At 44.3% G+C, this 16,396-nt stretch overlaps 1 protein-coding gene across 9 annotated transcripts in view; it reads left to right on the forward strand.

Annotated features, from left to right (window-relative positions):
* rusc2 (RUN and SH3 domain containing 2) overlaps positions 1 to 16,396 on the forward strand; it is a 108,352-nt gene that overhangs the window by 85,577 nt on the left and 6,379 nt on the right. For all 9 annotated transcript variants that reach the window (XM_080185399.1, XM_080185428.1, XM_080185463.1 and 6 more), the window contains 2 exons: positions 3,733 to 3,779; positions 9,313 to 10,267. In XM_080185399.1, the coding sequence (XP_080041525.1) occupies positions 3,733 to 3,779; positions 9,313 to 10,267 (1,002 nt within the window). The remainder of the gene's footprint in view (positions 1 to 3,732; positions 3,780 to 9,312; positions 10,268 to 16,396) is intronic.

Raw genomic sequence — 16,396 nt, forward strand, 5'->3', positions numbered from 1 at the left:
GCTGTGCCAGCACCTCCTGCAACAGCACTCTGACTCATCTACACAGTCCATTCACAACTCCCCAGGTTTGCTGATGTATCTCCACCAGCTTCAGGGTGAACGAAACCTGAGGCCTGGCACCTGGCTTGGGCAGTAAGAAGCCTCACAACACCAGGTTTAAGTCCAACCAGTTTATTTGATAGTAATCCCACAAGCTTTCAGAAACGGTGTTCCTTCGTCAGGTGTATGGAAGGTTCTCACCTGAAGGTTCACATCTGACGAAGGAGCACCGCTTCCGAAAGCTTGTGGGATTACTATCAGATAAACTGGTGGGACTTAAACCTGGTGTTGTGAGACTTCTTACTGTGTTTACCCCAGTCCAATGCCAGCATCTCCACATCTGGCTTGGGGCCAGCTGATTCCTCATTTCCGGCAGACTCCTGTGTACCCGAGCTCCACCCGATATGCATCAGCAGTTGTGATATGCTCAACAGTAAGTGACCCAGAAGCCTCACCACTAACATGCCCCACTGATGTGATAGTCTCTGTGTTGGTGGGTTGTGTTATTGTTGCCTGTGCTGATTCACGTGCTGTCCTCTGAGGATTCCTCGGGGCCTCCCCATGAGGTGTTGTCCAAGGTGCCCTAGGGGGTGTCAGCATGAGCAGCAGGAGGGTTGATGATACTAGAAAGGTCTGGAGTATCAGGGTCCACCCCTGTAAGAAAGGATACAAGTTAGTGGAAGGGAGGGAGAACAACCCATATAGTGTGGAACAAAGAAAACCTTAGGAATAGGTTCAGCTGATGCTTACTTGCATGTCGGATGCCAACCTGGCTGCCAGAGACCATTCTATGCTCCACCTCCTCTGCCAGATCCAGAGCACACTGCTCAAACTCCACGCGTAGATGCAGCTCAGGTACTCCACCATGAGTTTTCTCCCTGTCTTGGCAGTTATGTGCAGTTCCCATCTGTGGGAACATCAGGGAGATTGAAAACATGATGTATGGAAGGGCACGGGGTGTAATGTGTCGGGGGTGGGGCACTCGTGTGAGCCTTTCCGGGGCAATGCCACCCCCTGTGAGGTGTTGATGGTGGGGGTGGGGGTGGTGGGTTCCACAGGGGCTGGAGTCAGTGCTGGGAGAGGTGGGGATTGGTTGGTGACTGTCCTTAAGGTTTCTGGGGATGGTTTCACATTGTAAGCACAGCACATGTACTGGTTTCAGAACGGGATGCTCACTCACCCTTGGTAGCTGAAGAAGGCACTGGTCTCCAGAACAGTGTGCCAGTGCCCGGGTGCTTACAGCTGCAGGCACTGCCTCCCAGATGCTGTGCAGCCCCTTGCACAACAGCTCTCAATAGGATAGCGCAGCTCATGCTTCTCCATCGCATCCAGCAGGCGGACCTGCTCACCTTCTGAAAATCTGGAAGCATTTCTCCTGTTTGCCATCTTCCTGGCGTGACTGCCTGTGTGTCCATATTTGCAGCTTACATACAGCTCGGCCTTGCTAAAAGAGTCTGGGTACAGTCAGTTTGGGCCACTCATGCTCCTGTTAGTTAAATTTCATTGTGAATAATGTATGGGCAGCCTGGTTTGTACAGAGGGTGAGCCATCTCCAAAGGTGCTGATTGGGTTAACGCAACAAGGTACTGTGTCTGGGGGGAGGAAGAAGGGGTGCTCAAGGATCTGACTCAACAAGAGGGAATGCTCATAGGTAGTGGGTTTGCATGGTACTCTGTGTGAAAGGCAACAGAGAGTGAATGGGGGGGGGGGATGTGGTGTGGGGATGGCAGGCCGGCACTGTCTGGGTGTGGGAGATAGGGAGGCAGGCACTGTCCGGGTCAGTGGGGATAGGGAGGCTGGCAATGTCAGGGCCAGTGGGGGATAGGGAGGCCGGCGTTGTGCGTGGGGGGCAGGTGTGAGACCAGCGATATCAGTGCTGAGACAATTTGTTTAGCAATCTCCCAGAAGTTGGCATATGCACGTGGCCCACTCACCGCGTTGATTTCAGCCTCTTCAGCAGGAATAGGCTGTCCACTACTTTTCAATGTGATTCACGCTAGTGCACTCTGCAGTTCAGAGTGTTGCAGATTCATTTTGAAAATCCTGCTGAGATGTCCTCTAGTTTTTACACAAATTTGACATTTAGAATTTTTTTTGGGAGAATCCCAGCCACGGTTTGTTTGTAAGCTGACCTCTCGCCCACCCCCACGCACATCGCCGGCCTCCCATGGCCCACTAACCTGAACATCGCCAGCTTCCCCTTCCCTCTCCATTCATTCATTGTTACCTTTCGCATAGTGCTGGGCTGCCATGCACACCCACTGCCTAGAACACAGAACATAGAACACTACAGCACAAACAGGCCCTTCGGCCCACGAGTTGCGCCGATCACATCAACACCTACCTATCTATAACCCCCAATCCCATAAAACCCCATATACTCATCCAGAAGTCTTTTAAAAGACCCCAGCGAGTTCGCCTCCACCACCACTGATGGCAGCCGATTCCATTCGCTCACCACCCTCTGAGTGAAAAACTTACCCCTAACATCACTTCTGTACTTTCCTCCCCGCACCTTAAATCTGTGTCCTCTCGTAGTGACCATTTCAACCCGGGGAAATAGCCTCTGAGAATCCACCCTATCTATTCCTCTCAACATTTTATAAACTTCTATCAGGTCGCCTCTCAACCTTCGTCTCTCCAGGGAAAAGAGACCCAGCTCCCTCAACCTAACTTCATAAGGCATGCCTCCCAGTCCAGGCAACATCCTTGTAAATCTCCTCTGTACCCTTTCAATAGCTTCTACGTCTTTCCTATAGTGAGGCGACCAGAACTGCGCACAGTACTCCAAATGAGGCCTGACAAGGGTCTTATAAAGTTGCAGCATTACCTCCCGACTCCTAAACTCAATCCCTCGATTAATGAAGGCCAGTACACCATACGCCTTCTTGACCACCTCTTCCACCTGCGAGGCCGATTTAAGAGTCCTGTGGACCCGGACCCCAAGATCCTTCTGCTCTTCAACACTACTAAGACTCCTGCCCTTGATAGTGTACTCGTTCATCCCGTTGGTTCTGCCAAAATGGACGACTACACATTTATCCACGTTGAAGTCCATCTGCCACTTCTCCGCCCAGTCCTGCATCCTATTTATGTCCTGCTGCAACTTTTGACATCCTTCCAGACCATCCACAACACCACCGACCTTCGTGTCATCAGCGAACTTACTTACCCATCCCTCCACTTCCTCATCCAGGTCATTTATGAAATGACAAACAGCAAGGGTCCTAGAACAGATCCCTTGGGCACTCCACTGGTGACTGACCTCCATTCAGAAAAAGACCCATCCACAACCACTCTCTGCCTTCTGCAGGCAAGCCAGTTCTGGATCCACAAGGCCAAAGGCCCTTGGATCCCATGCCCTCTCACCTTCTCAAGAAGTCTTGCATGGGGGACCTTATCAAACGCTTTGCTGAAGTCCATGTACACCACGTCCACGGCACTTCCTTCGTCAATGTGTTCAGTCACATTATCGAAGAACTCAACTAGGCTCGTAAGGCACGACCTGCCCTTGACAAATCCTATGAGCATTCCCTCTTATTAACTGAGTCATCGAATCTGTGACAGTACAGTATGACATCCCTGTTAGTTGTGGTACTTATAAATTGTATTCCTGGATTAAACATTTATGAAGTAACTGCCACCAGAGGGCACCATTTTATTATACTTATATAATTTCTTTGTTCTTTGCAGTATCAGATCCTTGGAGTTTTGGTTTAATCACTTGTATAATCATGAAGGTAAGGTCATATTACAATTGCTGTTGCTAGATATATTTTTCATGTTGTGAAAGTAAATTTATACATTAATGATTCTGGACTGGAAATCCCTTGACTACCAGAACAGGATGGGTCTTTAACTACAAGTCACACCTTATGTTGACTCCATGTCAGATTCTGCAGTTGGAGTCATTAGCATTAAAGAGGAGGCACACCTGTCCATTGTGGTTTGAAGATTTGGAGCAGGGCCTTGTTGCTGTGTTGGGCATGAAGAAAAACTTTGTCAGCTTAACCGGAAAATATTTTCATCTCATCCTCATCCAAGTTCTTCGTAATGGAGTTGATGTCTCAAGAAATCAATTTGATACCGGAAAGTAGTACTGTGGATCCACTAAAATCTGTTCTGTGACAACTATATTTACATCATAAACAAAATAAAGTTATGGAAAATGCAGCTTCCAAATTCCCACCATTTTTGGAAATCCTCTAATCTGGGTTTGAAGGTGGCATATGGAGAACCTCTCTTATGATGCAAGACAAGGTACCTCATGGTAAGTTGTTGCTTAAGGTTAAATCTTACAGGATCCAGAGTGAGGTAGCCAATTGGATACAAAATTGGCTTGGCAACAGAAGCCAGAGGGTGGTTGTAGAGAGTTATTTTTCAAACTGGAGGACTGTGACCAGCGGTGTGCCTCGGGGATCAGTGCTGGGTCCACTGTTATTTGTGATTTATGTTAATGATTTGGATGAGAATTTAGGAGGCATGGTTAGTAAGTTTGCAGATGACTCCAAGATTGGTGCATAGTGGACAATGAAGAAGGTTATCCAGAATTGCAATGGGATCAGCTTGCAGGTGCAGCAGGTGGTCAGGAAGGCGAATGGGATGCTGGCCTTCATAGCGAGGGGGATTGAATATAAAAGTAGGGAGGTCTTGCTGCGGCTATATAGGGCATTGGTGAGGCCGCAGCTGGAGTACTGTGTGCAGTTTTGGGCGCCGTACTTACGCAAGGATATTTTGGCCTTGGAGGGAGTGCAGAGGAGGTTTACTAGGCTGATGCCGGAGTTGAGGGGGTTGAGCTATGAGGAGAGGCTGAATAAACTAGGCTTGTACTCGTTAGAGTTTAGAAGAATGAGGGGAGATCTCATTGAGACGTATAAGATGATGAATGGGATGGATAGGATAGAGGTAGAGAGACTCTTCCCGCTCAGAAAGGACAGTAGGACTAGGGGGCACAGCCTCAAGATAAAGGGGGGGTGGTTTAGAACAGAGTTGAGGAGGAACTTCTTCACTCAAAGGGTGGTGAATCTCTGGAATTCTCTGCCTGTTGAAGTGGTGGAGGCTACCTCGCTAAATGTTTTTAAGACGCGGGTTGATGGGTTTTTGATAAGAGAGGGGATTAAGGGTTATGGGGAGAGGACGGGAATGTGGAACTGAGCCACAACAGATCAGCCATGATCTTATTGAATGGTGGGGCAGGCTCGAGGGGCAAGATGGCCTACTCCTGCTCCTATTTCTTATGTTCTTATATGTTCTAATTGGGCCAGTGGGCTGATGAATGGCAGATGGAGTTTAATTTAGATAAATGTGAGGTGATGCATTTTGGTAGGATCTATTCTGTTAATGGTAGGGCATTGGAGAGAGTTATAGAACAAAGAGATCTAGGAGTATCAGTTCAAAGCTCCTTGAAAGTGGAGTCACGGGTGGACAGTGGTGAAGAAGGCCTTTGTCATGCTTGGTTCCGTTGGTCAGCACATTGAATACAGGATGGACTACAGGAGTTGGAACATCTTGTTGAAGTTATACAAGACATTAGTAAGGCCACACTTGGAATACTGTGTACGGTTCTGGTCCCCCATTATAGAAAGGATATTATTAAACTAGAAAGAGTGCAGAAAGGAGTTACTAGAATGCTACTGGAACTTGATGGTTTGAGTTATAAGGAGTGTCTGGATAGGCTGGGATGTTTTCCCTGGAGCACAGGAGGCTTAGCTGTGATCTTATAGAGGTCTGTAAAATAATGAAGGGCATAGACAAGGGAGATAGTCAACATTTTTTCCCAAAAGTAGGGGAGTCTAAAACCAGAGGGCATAGGTTTAAGGTAAAAGGAGCAAAATGCAAAAGAGGCAATTTTTTCACGAGGGTGGTGAGTGTCTGTAACGAGCTGCCAGAAACAGTAATAGAGGAGGGTACAATTTTGTCTTTTGAAAAGCAGTTAGACAGTTACGTGGGTAAGATGAGTATAGAGTGATATGGGTCAAATACAGGCAATTGGGACAATCTTAGTGGTTAAAAACTGGGCGCCATGGAAAAATTGGGCTGAAGGGCCTGTTTCCATGCTGTAAACCTCTGATCATTTCTCTATGATCGTGCAGGTATACTGTACATTGACCATGCAATACATGGTAGAATTCTTATTTGGAGGTAGCACCAATCTGTTTCAAAGCTGTTCACACTCTGCATCATAAGAGAGATTCTCCACATGCTATCTTCAAACCCAGATTAGAGGATTTCCAAAACTGGTGGGGATTTAAAAGCTCCATTTTTCATAACTTCTATTTTATTATCTGCAAGTATTGTAACAGCGCAACTAGATATTAAGACAAATAATTTTTTACAAGCTCCCAACAAGAAAAGAATAGTTGAGTGAATATAGGTTCTTGCAATTGCAAGTTAGAAAGTGTGGCACTGAGATGCTTATTTGCATCTCTGTTCCAGAGGAAGGTAAAATTTAGACTGTAAAAGTATGTGGAAGAAAATGTTGAGTCACTTCTAGAAACGAATAGTCAAAACAAAAGGGTATTTTAAAATGTGCTAAAGGAGGACATGATTTAATAAAAAGACTAACCATAATAACCCTTTGAAAATAGAATTGGAGGATGGTAAATATTACATCCCTATTAAAGAAAGGGGAAAGATTTGCTATGAAATTATGGGGCAGTTAGTTTACCTTCATTGTAGATGAACTTGTAAGAGATGAATTTACAAATTCACATCAGCAGTGTGGAGTTTTGCAGCTTAATTTCTTTTCATATGGCAATCAGAATGATATCTGATGCGTTCAAGGGCACAAGGTTACTGAAAATTGCACCAGATATCACCATAGTAAAGGACAAAAAAGAGAGTCTAGATCTGAAGCAGGCATTAATCCATTTGTATATGCAAATAGCTACCCACCTCCACTGACAGTATTCCTAACACTACCCTTCAAGGTTTCTTCTTGCTCACCACTCCCAACAGTACTCCTGAGGCCTGCAATCTTCCCATCTCTCATCAAATCCCAATCATAGACTGTGATGCCAACCTGCCACTTCTCCAGACTCCAAAATAAACCAATCACAGACTTGTATATTTGAACACTATCCCATGTGTGCCCCTAACAGAGCAACGAGGCTCAAAATTCAGGGCTTCTCGGAATTACCCATGTGAGCATAGGCTGTGCCACTTTTCTCATTCTTAATGTAAAGTGCAGTTGTCAGATTTATTATCAAAATTGTTGATTGGGGAGGAAATCTCTTTTTAAACTAGTGGTTCTTGTTAGTTTGTAATGAATAAATCTGTTTTGCATGCATTTATGTATGATTTGAAGCCTACAAAGACACTAATGGTATTGTTGAATTTTAACTTATAAGGTGTATGTGTGAATACTTGCATAGCAATAGTGCTCCAATCCTGTGCAGTGTTACGATCCCAGTAGAGACCAATAACTTCTAAATGACTTAACTTGAAATCTTGTAATACAATTTCTTTAAGACTTTTGCTATTCTAGACAAACTAAAAGCATTAAACATTACCTACCGAGCAACTAATACTCTAAACTACAGGAAAAAGCATCCCATATTAGCATTGTAACATGACCAATAACCCCATGCTGCGTATATACCTTGCAACATGCTCTCTTCAGAATTATAATCTTTAAAGGACCCAAAGGGAGATTGGTATGGTGATTGGAGCTGGTTCATCTGGCTCCTAGGATATCACTGCAGAAGATCCTTTGGCCCATCCATTTTCAGTTGCTTTATCGATGACTTTCCCTCTGCCGTAAGGTCAGAATTGGGGATGTTTGCTGATGATCAGCACCATTCATGGTTTCTCAGATAACTGGACCAGTCTGTGCCCATATGCAACAAGACCTAGACAACATTGAGACTTGGACTGATAAGTGACAAGTAACACTTGCCATCGCTTGTGCCACAAAAATGCCAAGCACTAACCATCTCCAACAAGAGACAACCCAGTTATATCCCCATGACATTCCATCCCCATTACCATCGCTGAAATTCCCATCAACATCCTGCGGGTTATCGTTGACCAGAAATTGAACTCAACTAATTATCAGTAGACTGTAGCTACAACAGCAGGTCAGACATGAGGAATTCTGCAATGACTAACTCACTTCTTAACTCACCAAGTCTGCCCAACATCTACAAGGCATAAGTCAGGAATGTGACAGAATACTCTCCACTTGCCTGGATGTGTGCAATTCCAACAACACCCAAGAGGCTCAGCACCATCCAGGACAAAGCAGCCCACTGGGTACCCCACCCACCACCTTCAGCATCCACTTGCTCCACCACTAACACAGGGTAGCAGTAGTGTGTTGCTTTACAAGATGCACTGCAGCAACTCATTAAGGGTTCTTTTGCCAAACCTCAGTTCTACCCCATAGAAGGACAAAAGCTGCAGATGTATAGGAACACTACCACCTGCAAGTTCCCTTCCAAGCCATACACCATCCTGATTTGGAATTACATTGCCGTTCCTTCACTGTCACTGGATCAAAATCCTGGAACTTGCTGTGCGTACCTATAGCGCATGGACTTCATGATTCAAGAAGTCAGTTCACCAATACCTTTTCAAGGGCAATTGGGAATGGGCAAGAAATACTGGGCTAGCCAATAACATTCACATCCCATGGAAGAATAAAAATAAACCCCAGTCTAACGTTACTTTCAGCTTCCAATGGGCTCACTTCTTCTGTTTCACTGAGTTGTAATGCCCAATGGTCATCAAAAACCCTTTCACAGTTTTTTGAGAAATGCCTAATTTAGCTAACCCCGATGATTATTTCCTCTGGCCGTGCCAGGAAAATCTTTCAAAATTCTTAATTGCTTGCTGATTTCCTATCTTTGATTAGAAGACCAGATACCATTCCATATGGTATCTAACACAAAACTGCTGTTTCCCTTCTGCTGTCAGCTGCTGATGTCCTGCTCTCTTTCCCAGACTCTCCCTCTCTGACTCTGTCTGAAGTCTGAGAGAGCAATAATAACAAGAAAATCTAATTCTGCCCTTGTTTTTATGTGTTTAACATGGCACATGCATTTCAGTAGCACCTGGGACATCTTGTTCCAATGGGAGCCAGGTCACACAACCCTGTGAGCAGACAGAATGTGTAGCAGATCATAGGCAATCTTTTTTACTTCATTTGCCTTCAATTAAAGAGACTGTTTAAAATATAACCATTTTCAAAACTTCAAATTTATTGAATTTATAGGAGTGTTTCATATTTTTCAATACAAAATATAACACTAATTCTTTCTTCTCTTTGATCAGATATAATTGGACTTCACTATCTTTCCACTGGTTTCTTAGCACTGTCGCACAGTGTTTGCCAGCCACTGTTCGAGGAGGTCCTTCTTTTATTGCAGCCTCTTTCGTTACTGCCCTTTGATTTAGATTTGATGTTTGAACACCATGTTATCCAAATGAATAAGGAGCAACAAAAGAAGAAGGAACAGCTCAAAGTCAAGCAGGATCTCTTGCAGTCTGTTCACTCCACCTTCCAGCTCATGAGAACCAATGGCAGAAATATGAGTTTGGCACCTGATCAAAACAGGGAGGACAAACGAGAAAGGATTACACAAAAGGGTGCAACAACCAGAGATGCATCAGATAAACACAATGAAGATGTAGAGAGTATGGAAAGAATTAGAAAGGAGAAAGTAAGTGAGATCAAAAAGGACAAGCAAGCAGGATGGTGGTATCAGCTCATGCAGAGCTCACAGATATATATCGAAGGTTCTTCAGAACAGTCAAAGTTTGTAAACTGGGAGAAGAGAAAGAAGCAGAGTACAGTTGTTGTACCTCAACAATTAAGTATCAGCATGGAGAAAGGGTCACTTCGAGATGGTTTTCCAGAAGGAGCAGAAAGTCAACCTGTATTTGAATTACAAAATTCAGACATTTGCAATGTAGTGTCCAGTCAAACTGAGTCAAATGAAGAGGCAGCAGCCACTAAGGAACTCTTAAAGATTCAGTCTGAGTATTCTAAAAACGAAGCTAAGCCTTCTTGGATGGGGAGTCCTCCAGAATCTGTGCTACATGAACTTAAGCATAACAAGGTGAACGAAAGCATTGTTTCAAATGATCATGATGCACAACCAGAAAGAAAGCCAAATGCGGAGCATACCGAAGGCAAACAAGGAATGTGGCTGGGTCGGTTGTTTGGTGCAAGTATAAATCAGGCTAGAAAAGAAGAATCACAACTGGTAAAATCACAGAAAAGCAGGTGAGACTTTTTTAACTTGTTCGCAAGATGGTTGGATAAATGCTGCCCAGACTATTTATTCGGAATTCTTGATAAACCTGAGAAGATGGCCCTTCTCCTTAAACCACTACAGTCCCTGTGATCGTGCTCCAAGAATGTTGCTGGGCAGGGAATTCCAAGATACAAATACAGAAAATAGGAGCAGGAGTAGGCCATTTGGCCATTTGAGCCTGCTCCACCATTCATTATGATCATGGCTGATTGTCCAATTTAATAGCCTGATCCTGCCTTTCTCCTATATCCTTTGATGCCCTTTGTCCCAAGAGTTATAAGAACATAAGAAATAGGAGCAGGAGTAGGCCATCTAGCCCTTCGAGCCTGCCCCGCCATTCAATAAGATCATGGCTGATCTGTTGTGGCTCAGTTCCACTTTCCCGCCCTCTCCCCATAACCCTTAATCTCCTCTCTTATCAAGAACCCATCAACCCGCTTCTTAAAAATATTTAGCGAGGCAGCCTCCACCACTTCAACGAGCAGAGAATTCCAGAGATTCACCACCCTTTGAGTGAAGAAGTTCTTCCTCAACTCCGTTCTAAACCGCCTCCCCTTTATCTTGAGGCTGTGCCCCCTAGTCCTACTGTCTTTTTTGAGCGGGAAGAGTCTCTCCACCTCTATCCTATCCATCCCATTCATCATCTTATACGTCTCAATGAGATCTCCCCTCATTCTTCTAAACTCTAACGAGTACAAGCCTAGTTTATTCAGCCTCTCCTCATAGCTCAATCCCCTCAACTCCGGTATCAGCCTAGTAAACCTCCTCTGCACTCCCTCCAGGGCCAAAATATCCTTGCGCAGGTGCGGCGCCCAAAACTGCACACAGTACTCCAGCTGCGGCCTCACCAATGCCCTATACAGCTGCAGCAAGACCTCCCTACTTTTATATTCAATCCCCCTCGCTATGAAGGCCAGCATCCCATTCACCTTCCTGACCACCTGCTGCACCTGCAAGCTGGGTTTTTGCGACTCATGCACAAGGACCCCGAGGTCCCTCTGCACCGTCGCCTGCTGCAGTTTTTCGCCACGTAAGTAATAGTCCTTCCTACCATTCTTCCTACCAAAGTGGACCACCTCACACTTGCCAACATTAAATTCCATTTGCCATTTCCTGGCCCATTCGCCCAGCCTATCTAGATCCTTCTGCAGACTCTCCACACCCTCCGCACAATTTGCCTTTCCCCCAATCTTGGTGTCATCAGCAGATTTCGACACCCTGCACTCGGTTCCCTCCTCCAGATCATCTATATAAATGGTAAATAGCTGAGGCCCCAGCACCGACCCCTGGGGCACCCCACTAGTCACCAACCGCCAATCCGAATAGCACCCATTGACCCCCACTCTCTGCCTCCTATTTGACAACCAATCCTCTATCCACGCTAACACCCTACCCCCAACTCCATGTCCCCTGACCTTCTGCAATAACCTCTTGTGAGGTACCTTGTCAAACGCCTTCTGAAAATCCAGAAAGACCACATCCACCGGCTCTCCTCTATCCACTGCCCTAGACACATCCTCATAGAACTCCAGTAAATTTGTCAGACACGACTTCCCTTTAATGAAACCGTGTTGCATCCGCCCTATCAAGCAATTCCCTTCAAGATGCCTCGCAATTTCCTCCTTAATGACGGATTCTAACATTTTACCTACCACAGACGTTAAACCAACCGGCCTATAATTCCCCGCCTTTTGCCTGGCACCCTTCTTAAACAACGGCGTAACATTAGCCGTTTTCCAATCTTCCGGCACTTCCCCGGTTATATCAAATCCATCATGAAAACATACCATGTTTTGACCTCAACTGCTTTTTGTGGATGTCAGTTCTACAGGCTTACCACTCTTTGGGTGAATAAATTTCTCATTACCATCATAAAATGTTTACCCCTTATTTTTAGAGCATGACTCCTTTTTTTTGGACACCCTCGTCAATGGGAACATTCTTCTGCAAGCAACTTGTCAAATTGTGCTATAGTTTTATAGATTTCTAAGAGAACCTCCCCTCCCCCACACACATTTTTCTGAACTCCGGCAAATACAATCCCAACCAATTCAATCTCTCCTCTGTTGATCCACCAGAAGAAACTCTTCAGTTGTATGCAATAAAATAAAACAAGACTTGCTTCAATTTATAAATGAAAGAAAAAGGTTTAATGAAGAAACTTTATTAATCCAATACTCGAGGCCTCACCCTGAGCCATTCCAAGCTCCCAGAAACCGCAGCAGCTTCTCATTTATACTAAGTCACCCGACTACCACATCATTTTGTCATTGGTTTACTGGGTCAACTGACCATTACAGCATGTTACCAATGGTCATACTACAACAGATCCAATGTTATCATTGATTACATTCTAACATCCTCAGACATCAGTATTGCCATCCCAGGAATCAGCTTAGTAAATCAGCCTGCACTCCTTCTATGGAACAAACATCCTTCCTTAGATAAGGAGACAAAAACTGCTCACAGTATTTCATTTGTGGTCTCATCAAGGCTCTCTAACTACAGCAGGACATCCTTGCTCCTGTACTCAATTCCTCTTGCCATGAAGGTCAATATGCCATTTGCTGCCTTTGCTGCCTGCTGTGCCTGCATGCTTATCTTCAGTGATTGGTGTATGAGAACACTCAGATCTCATTACACATTCCATTCTCTCAATCTCATCATCTGTGTCCAATTCTTGCTATCAAACTGGATAACCTCAAATTTGTCATTATACAACATCTGCCATGCATTTGCCCACTGGATCAGCTTTATGAAATCATACTGAAGCACTTCTTCTTCCCCCTCACAGCTCACCCTCCCTCTCAGCTTTGTATCATCTAAAGATTTGGAAATATTGCATTTACTTCCCTCATCTAGATCATTAATATACATTGATAATAGCTGGGAACTTCAGCACTGATCCTTATGGTACCCTATTAGTTATTTCCTGCCATTTGAAAAAAGACCCATTTATTCCTACTCTTTGTTTCCTGTTTGCCAACCAGCTTTCTATCCATCTCAGTACATTGCCTCCAATCCCAAGTGCTTTAATTTTACATGCTAATCTCTTTTTGAATGCCAAATAAACTACATCCACTGGCTCCCCCTCATCAATTCTGCTAGTTACATCCTCGAAGAATTCCAGGAGATTGGTCAAGCATGATTTCCTTTTTATAAATTCATGCTGACTCTGTCCACCACTACCATTGTTATCCATGTGCTTTACTATAAATCTTTGATAATGGACTCTAGAACTTTCAGCTGCTCTTGATTTTTCCCTATAAGCTTCATTGGCCTCTTAAACACATGGCTGCCTCTATCACTCAACCAAATCAAACTCCTATTCTGAAACCCCAGGGAAAATAAACCAAAATAAATAGAAATGCATTTTCTGAGATTAAAACAAATACCCCATCAACTAAGATCAACTATTAGCCTGTATTTTCAGCATGTGAGCTGCCTGGTTTGCAGACATATTGGCACCCTATAAACAGAACTGATGTTTAAACATACCCCTTACAAGAAATATGATTTAAATACATTCCTTAAAGACACAGTATCATCACATGAATCTCTTATAATTATTGGATTAACATACTTGTTACTCCACCCCTATGTAGCAGTGCTAACCATGGTATAACAAATTGGGCTGTTGCTGCTTTCTCTAAGAAGCCGCTCCCCTCAACAGTATCCAAAGTGGTATATCTATTTTGCAGGAGAATAGCCACAGGAGATTACTGCGCTCTGTGCTTAGTCCTCTTGCTCTGTCTGGTGGTCACCCATTCCCTTCCTGTCAATGGAGTCTGAGTCTGTGGTGTGACTACTTCCCTATAAAATGTTATTAAAGCAATGACAAGAAAGGAACAAAGGTATGTAGGCCCAATTTGGGTTAGTTTGTCACTTGGAGGGGAACTTGTAGGTTAATCAAATTGGCAAAAGTAGCCTAAGTGATATGAGTTCATGGAGTATATTCCAAACAATTTGTTAGAACAATTCAATCTGGAACCTACCAGGGACCAAGCTATTTTGGACCGAGTTATGTGTTAAAAGACAGACTGGCAAGAGTGATTATAGTATAATAGAATTTCACATCCAGGTTGAAGAGGAGAAATGTAGGTCTGAAACTAGGGTCTCAAATGTAAATATAGGAACATACAACGGCATGAAGATAGTGTTGGCTAAAGTGAAATCGAAAAGTAGGTTAAAAAGTAAGATGATGAGGGAATGACAGATATTTAAGGAGATAATTCATAACTCTTAATAAAGGTATTTTCCATTGAAAAATAAATACTATGTATAAAAAAAATGCACAATCCATGGCTAATTAAAAAAGTTAAGGAGGTTTCAAACTGAAAGAAATGATATGCAATGCTGCAAAGAAGTGTGGTAGCCCAGAAGATTGGAAAAATTATAGAAGCCAGCAAATTAGAATCAATGGGTATCAGGGGGCAAACTCTCTGCTAGTTGGAGTCATACCTGGTACATAGGAAGATGGTTGTGGTTGTGGAGGGTCAGTCATCTCAGCTCCAGGACATCTCTACAGGAGTCCCTCAGGGTATTGTCCTAGATCCAACCATCTTCAACTGCTTCATCAATGACCTTCACTCTATTATAAGGTCAGATGTGGGGATGTTTGCTGAAGATTGCACAACGCTCAGCACCATTTGCAGCTCCTCAGATACTGAAGCAATCCATGTTCAAATGCAACAAGATCTGGACAATATCCAGGCTTGGGCTGACAAATAACATTCACGCCACACAAATGCCAGGCAATGACCATCTCCAATAAGAGACACTCTAACCACTGTCCCTTGACAGTCGATAGTGAAACCATCACTGAGTCTCCCACTGTCACCATCCTTGGGGTTACCATTGACTAGAAACTCAACAGGACTCGCCACATAAACACAGTGGCTACAACAGCAGGTCAGAGGCTAGGAATACTGCGGCGAGTAGCTCACCTCCTGACTCCCCAAAGCCTATCCACCATCTACAAGGCACAAGTCAGGACTGAGATGGAATACTCCCCACTTGCCTGGACGAACGCAGCTCCAGCTCCAACAATGCTCAAAAAACTTGACACCCTACAGGACAAAGCAGCCTGCTTGATTGGCATCACATCTAGAAACATTCAATCCCTCCACGACCGATGATCAGTAGCAGCAGTGTGTGCTATTGGCAAGATGCACTCCGGCAATTCACCAAATATCCTTAGACAGCACCTTCCAAATCCACCATCACTTCCATCTAGAAGGACAAGGGCAGCAGCTACATGGGAACACCATCACTTGCAAGTTTCCCTCCAAGCCACTCACCGTCCTGACTCGGAAATATGTTGCTGTTCCGTCACAGTTGCTGGGTCAAAATCCTGGAATTCCCTTCCTAATAGCATTGCGATTCAACCCACAGCACATGAACTGCAGTGATTCAAGAAGGCAGCTCACCACCACCGTCTCAAGAGCAACTAGGGATGAGCAATAAATGCTGGCCAACCGATGATGCCCATGACCCAAAAATGGAAAAGAAAAGGAGTACACTTTCAAAATAAACAATCTTCCATTTAAGATGGAGATAGGGAGGGAATTTCTTCTGAGGATTGTTAATCTTAGGAATTAAGCACGCCAAAGAGCAGTGGAACATAAGAACTAGGAGCAGGAGTAGGCATCTGGCCTCTCGAGCCTGCTCCGCCATTCAATAAGATCATGACTGATCTTTTCATAGACTCAGTTTCACTTACCTGCCCACTCACCATAGCCCTTAATTCCTTTACTGTTCAAAAATTTATCTATCCTTGTCTTAAAAACATTCAATGAGGTCGCCTCAACTGCTTCACTGGGCAGAGAATTCCACAGATTCACAACCCTTTGGGTGAAGAAGTTCCACCTTAACTCAGTTCTAAATCTGCTCCCTTTGAGGCCATGCTCCCTAGTTCTAGTTTCACCTGCCGGTGGAAACAACTTCCCTGCTTCTATCTTATCTGTTTCCTTCATAATCTTATGTTTCTATCAGATCTCCCCTAATTTTTCTGAATTCCATTGAGTATAGCCCCAGTCTACTCAGTCTCTCCTCAGAAGCCAACCCTCTCAACTCTGGAATCAACAGAGTGAATCTTC

Source organism: Carcharhinus amblyrhynchos, chromosome 1 (genome assembly GCF_965287045.1).
Source record: "Carcharhinus amblyrhynchos chromosome 1, sCarAmb.v2.hapA, whole genome shotgun sequence".
Classification (NCBI taxonomy): Eukaryota; Metazoa; Chordata; class Chondrichthyes; order Carcharhiniformes; family Carcharhinidae; genus Carcharhinus; species Carcharhinus amblyrhynchos.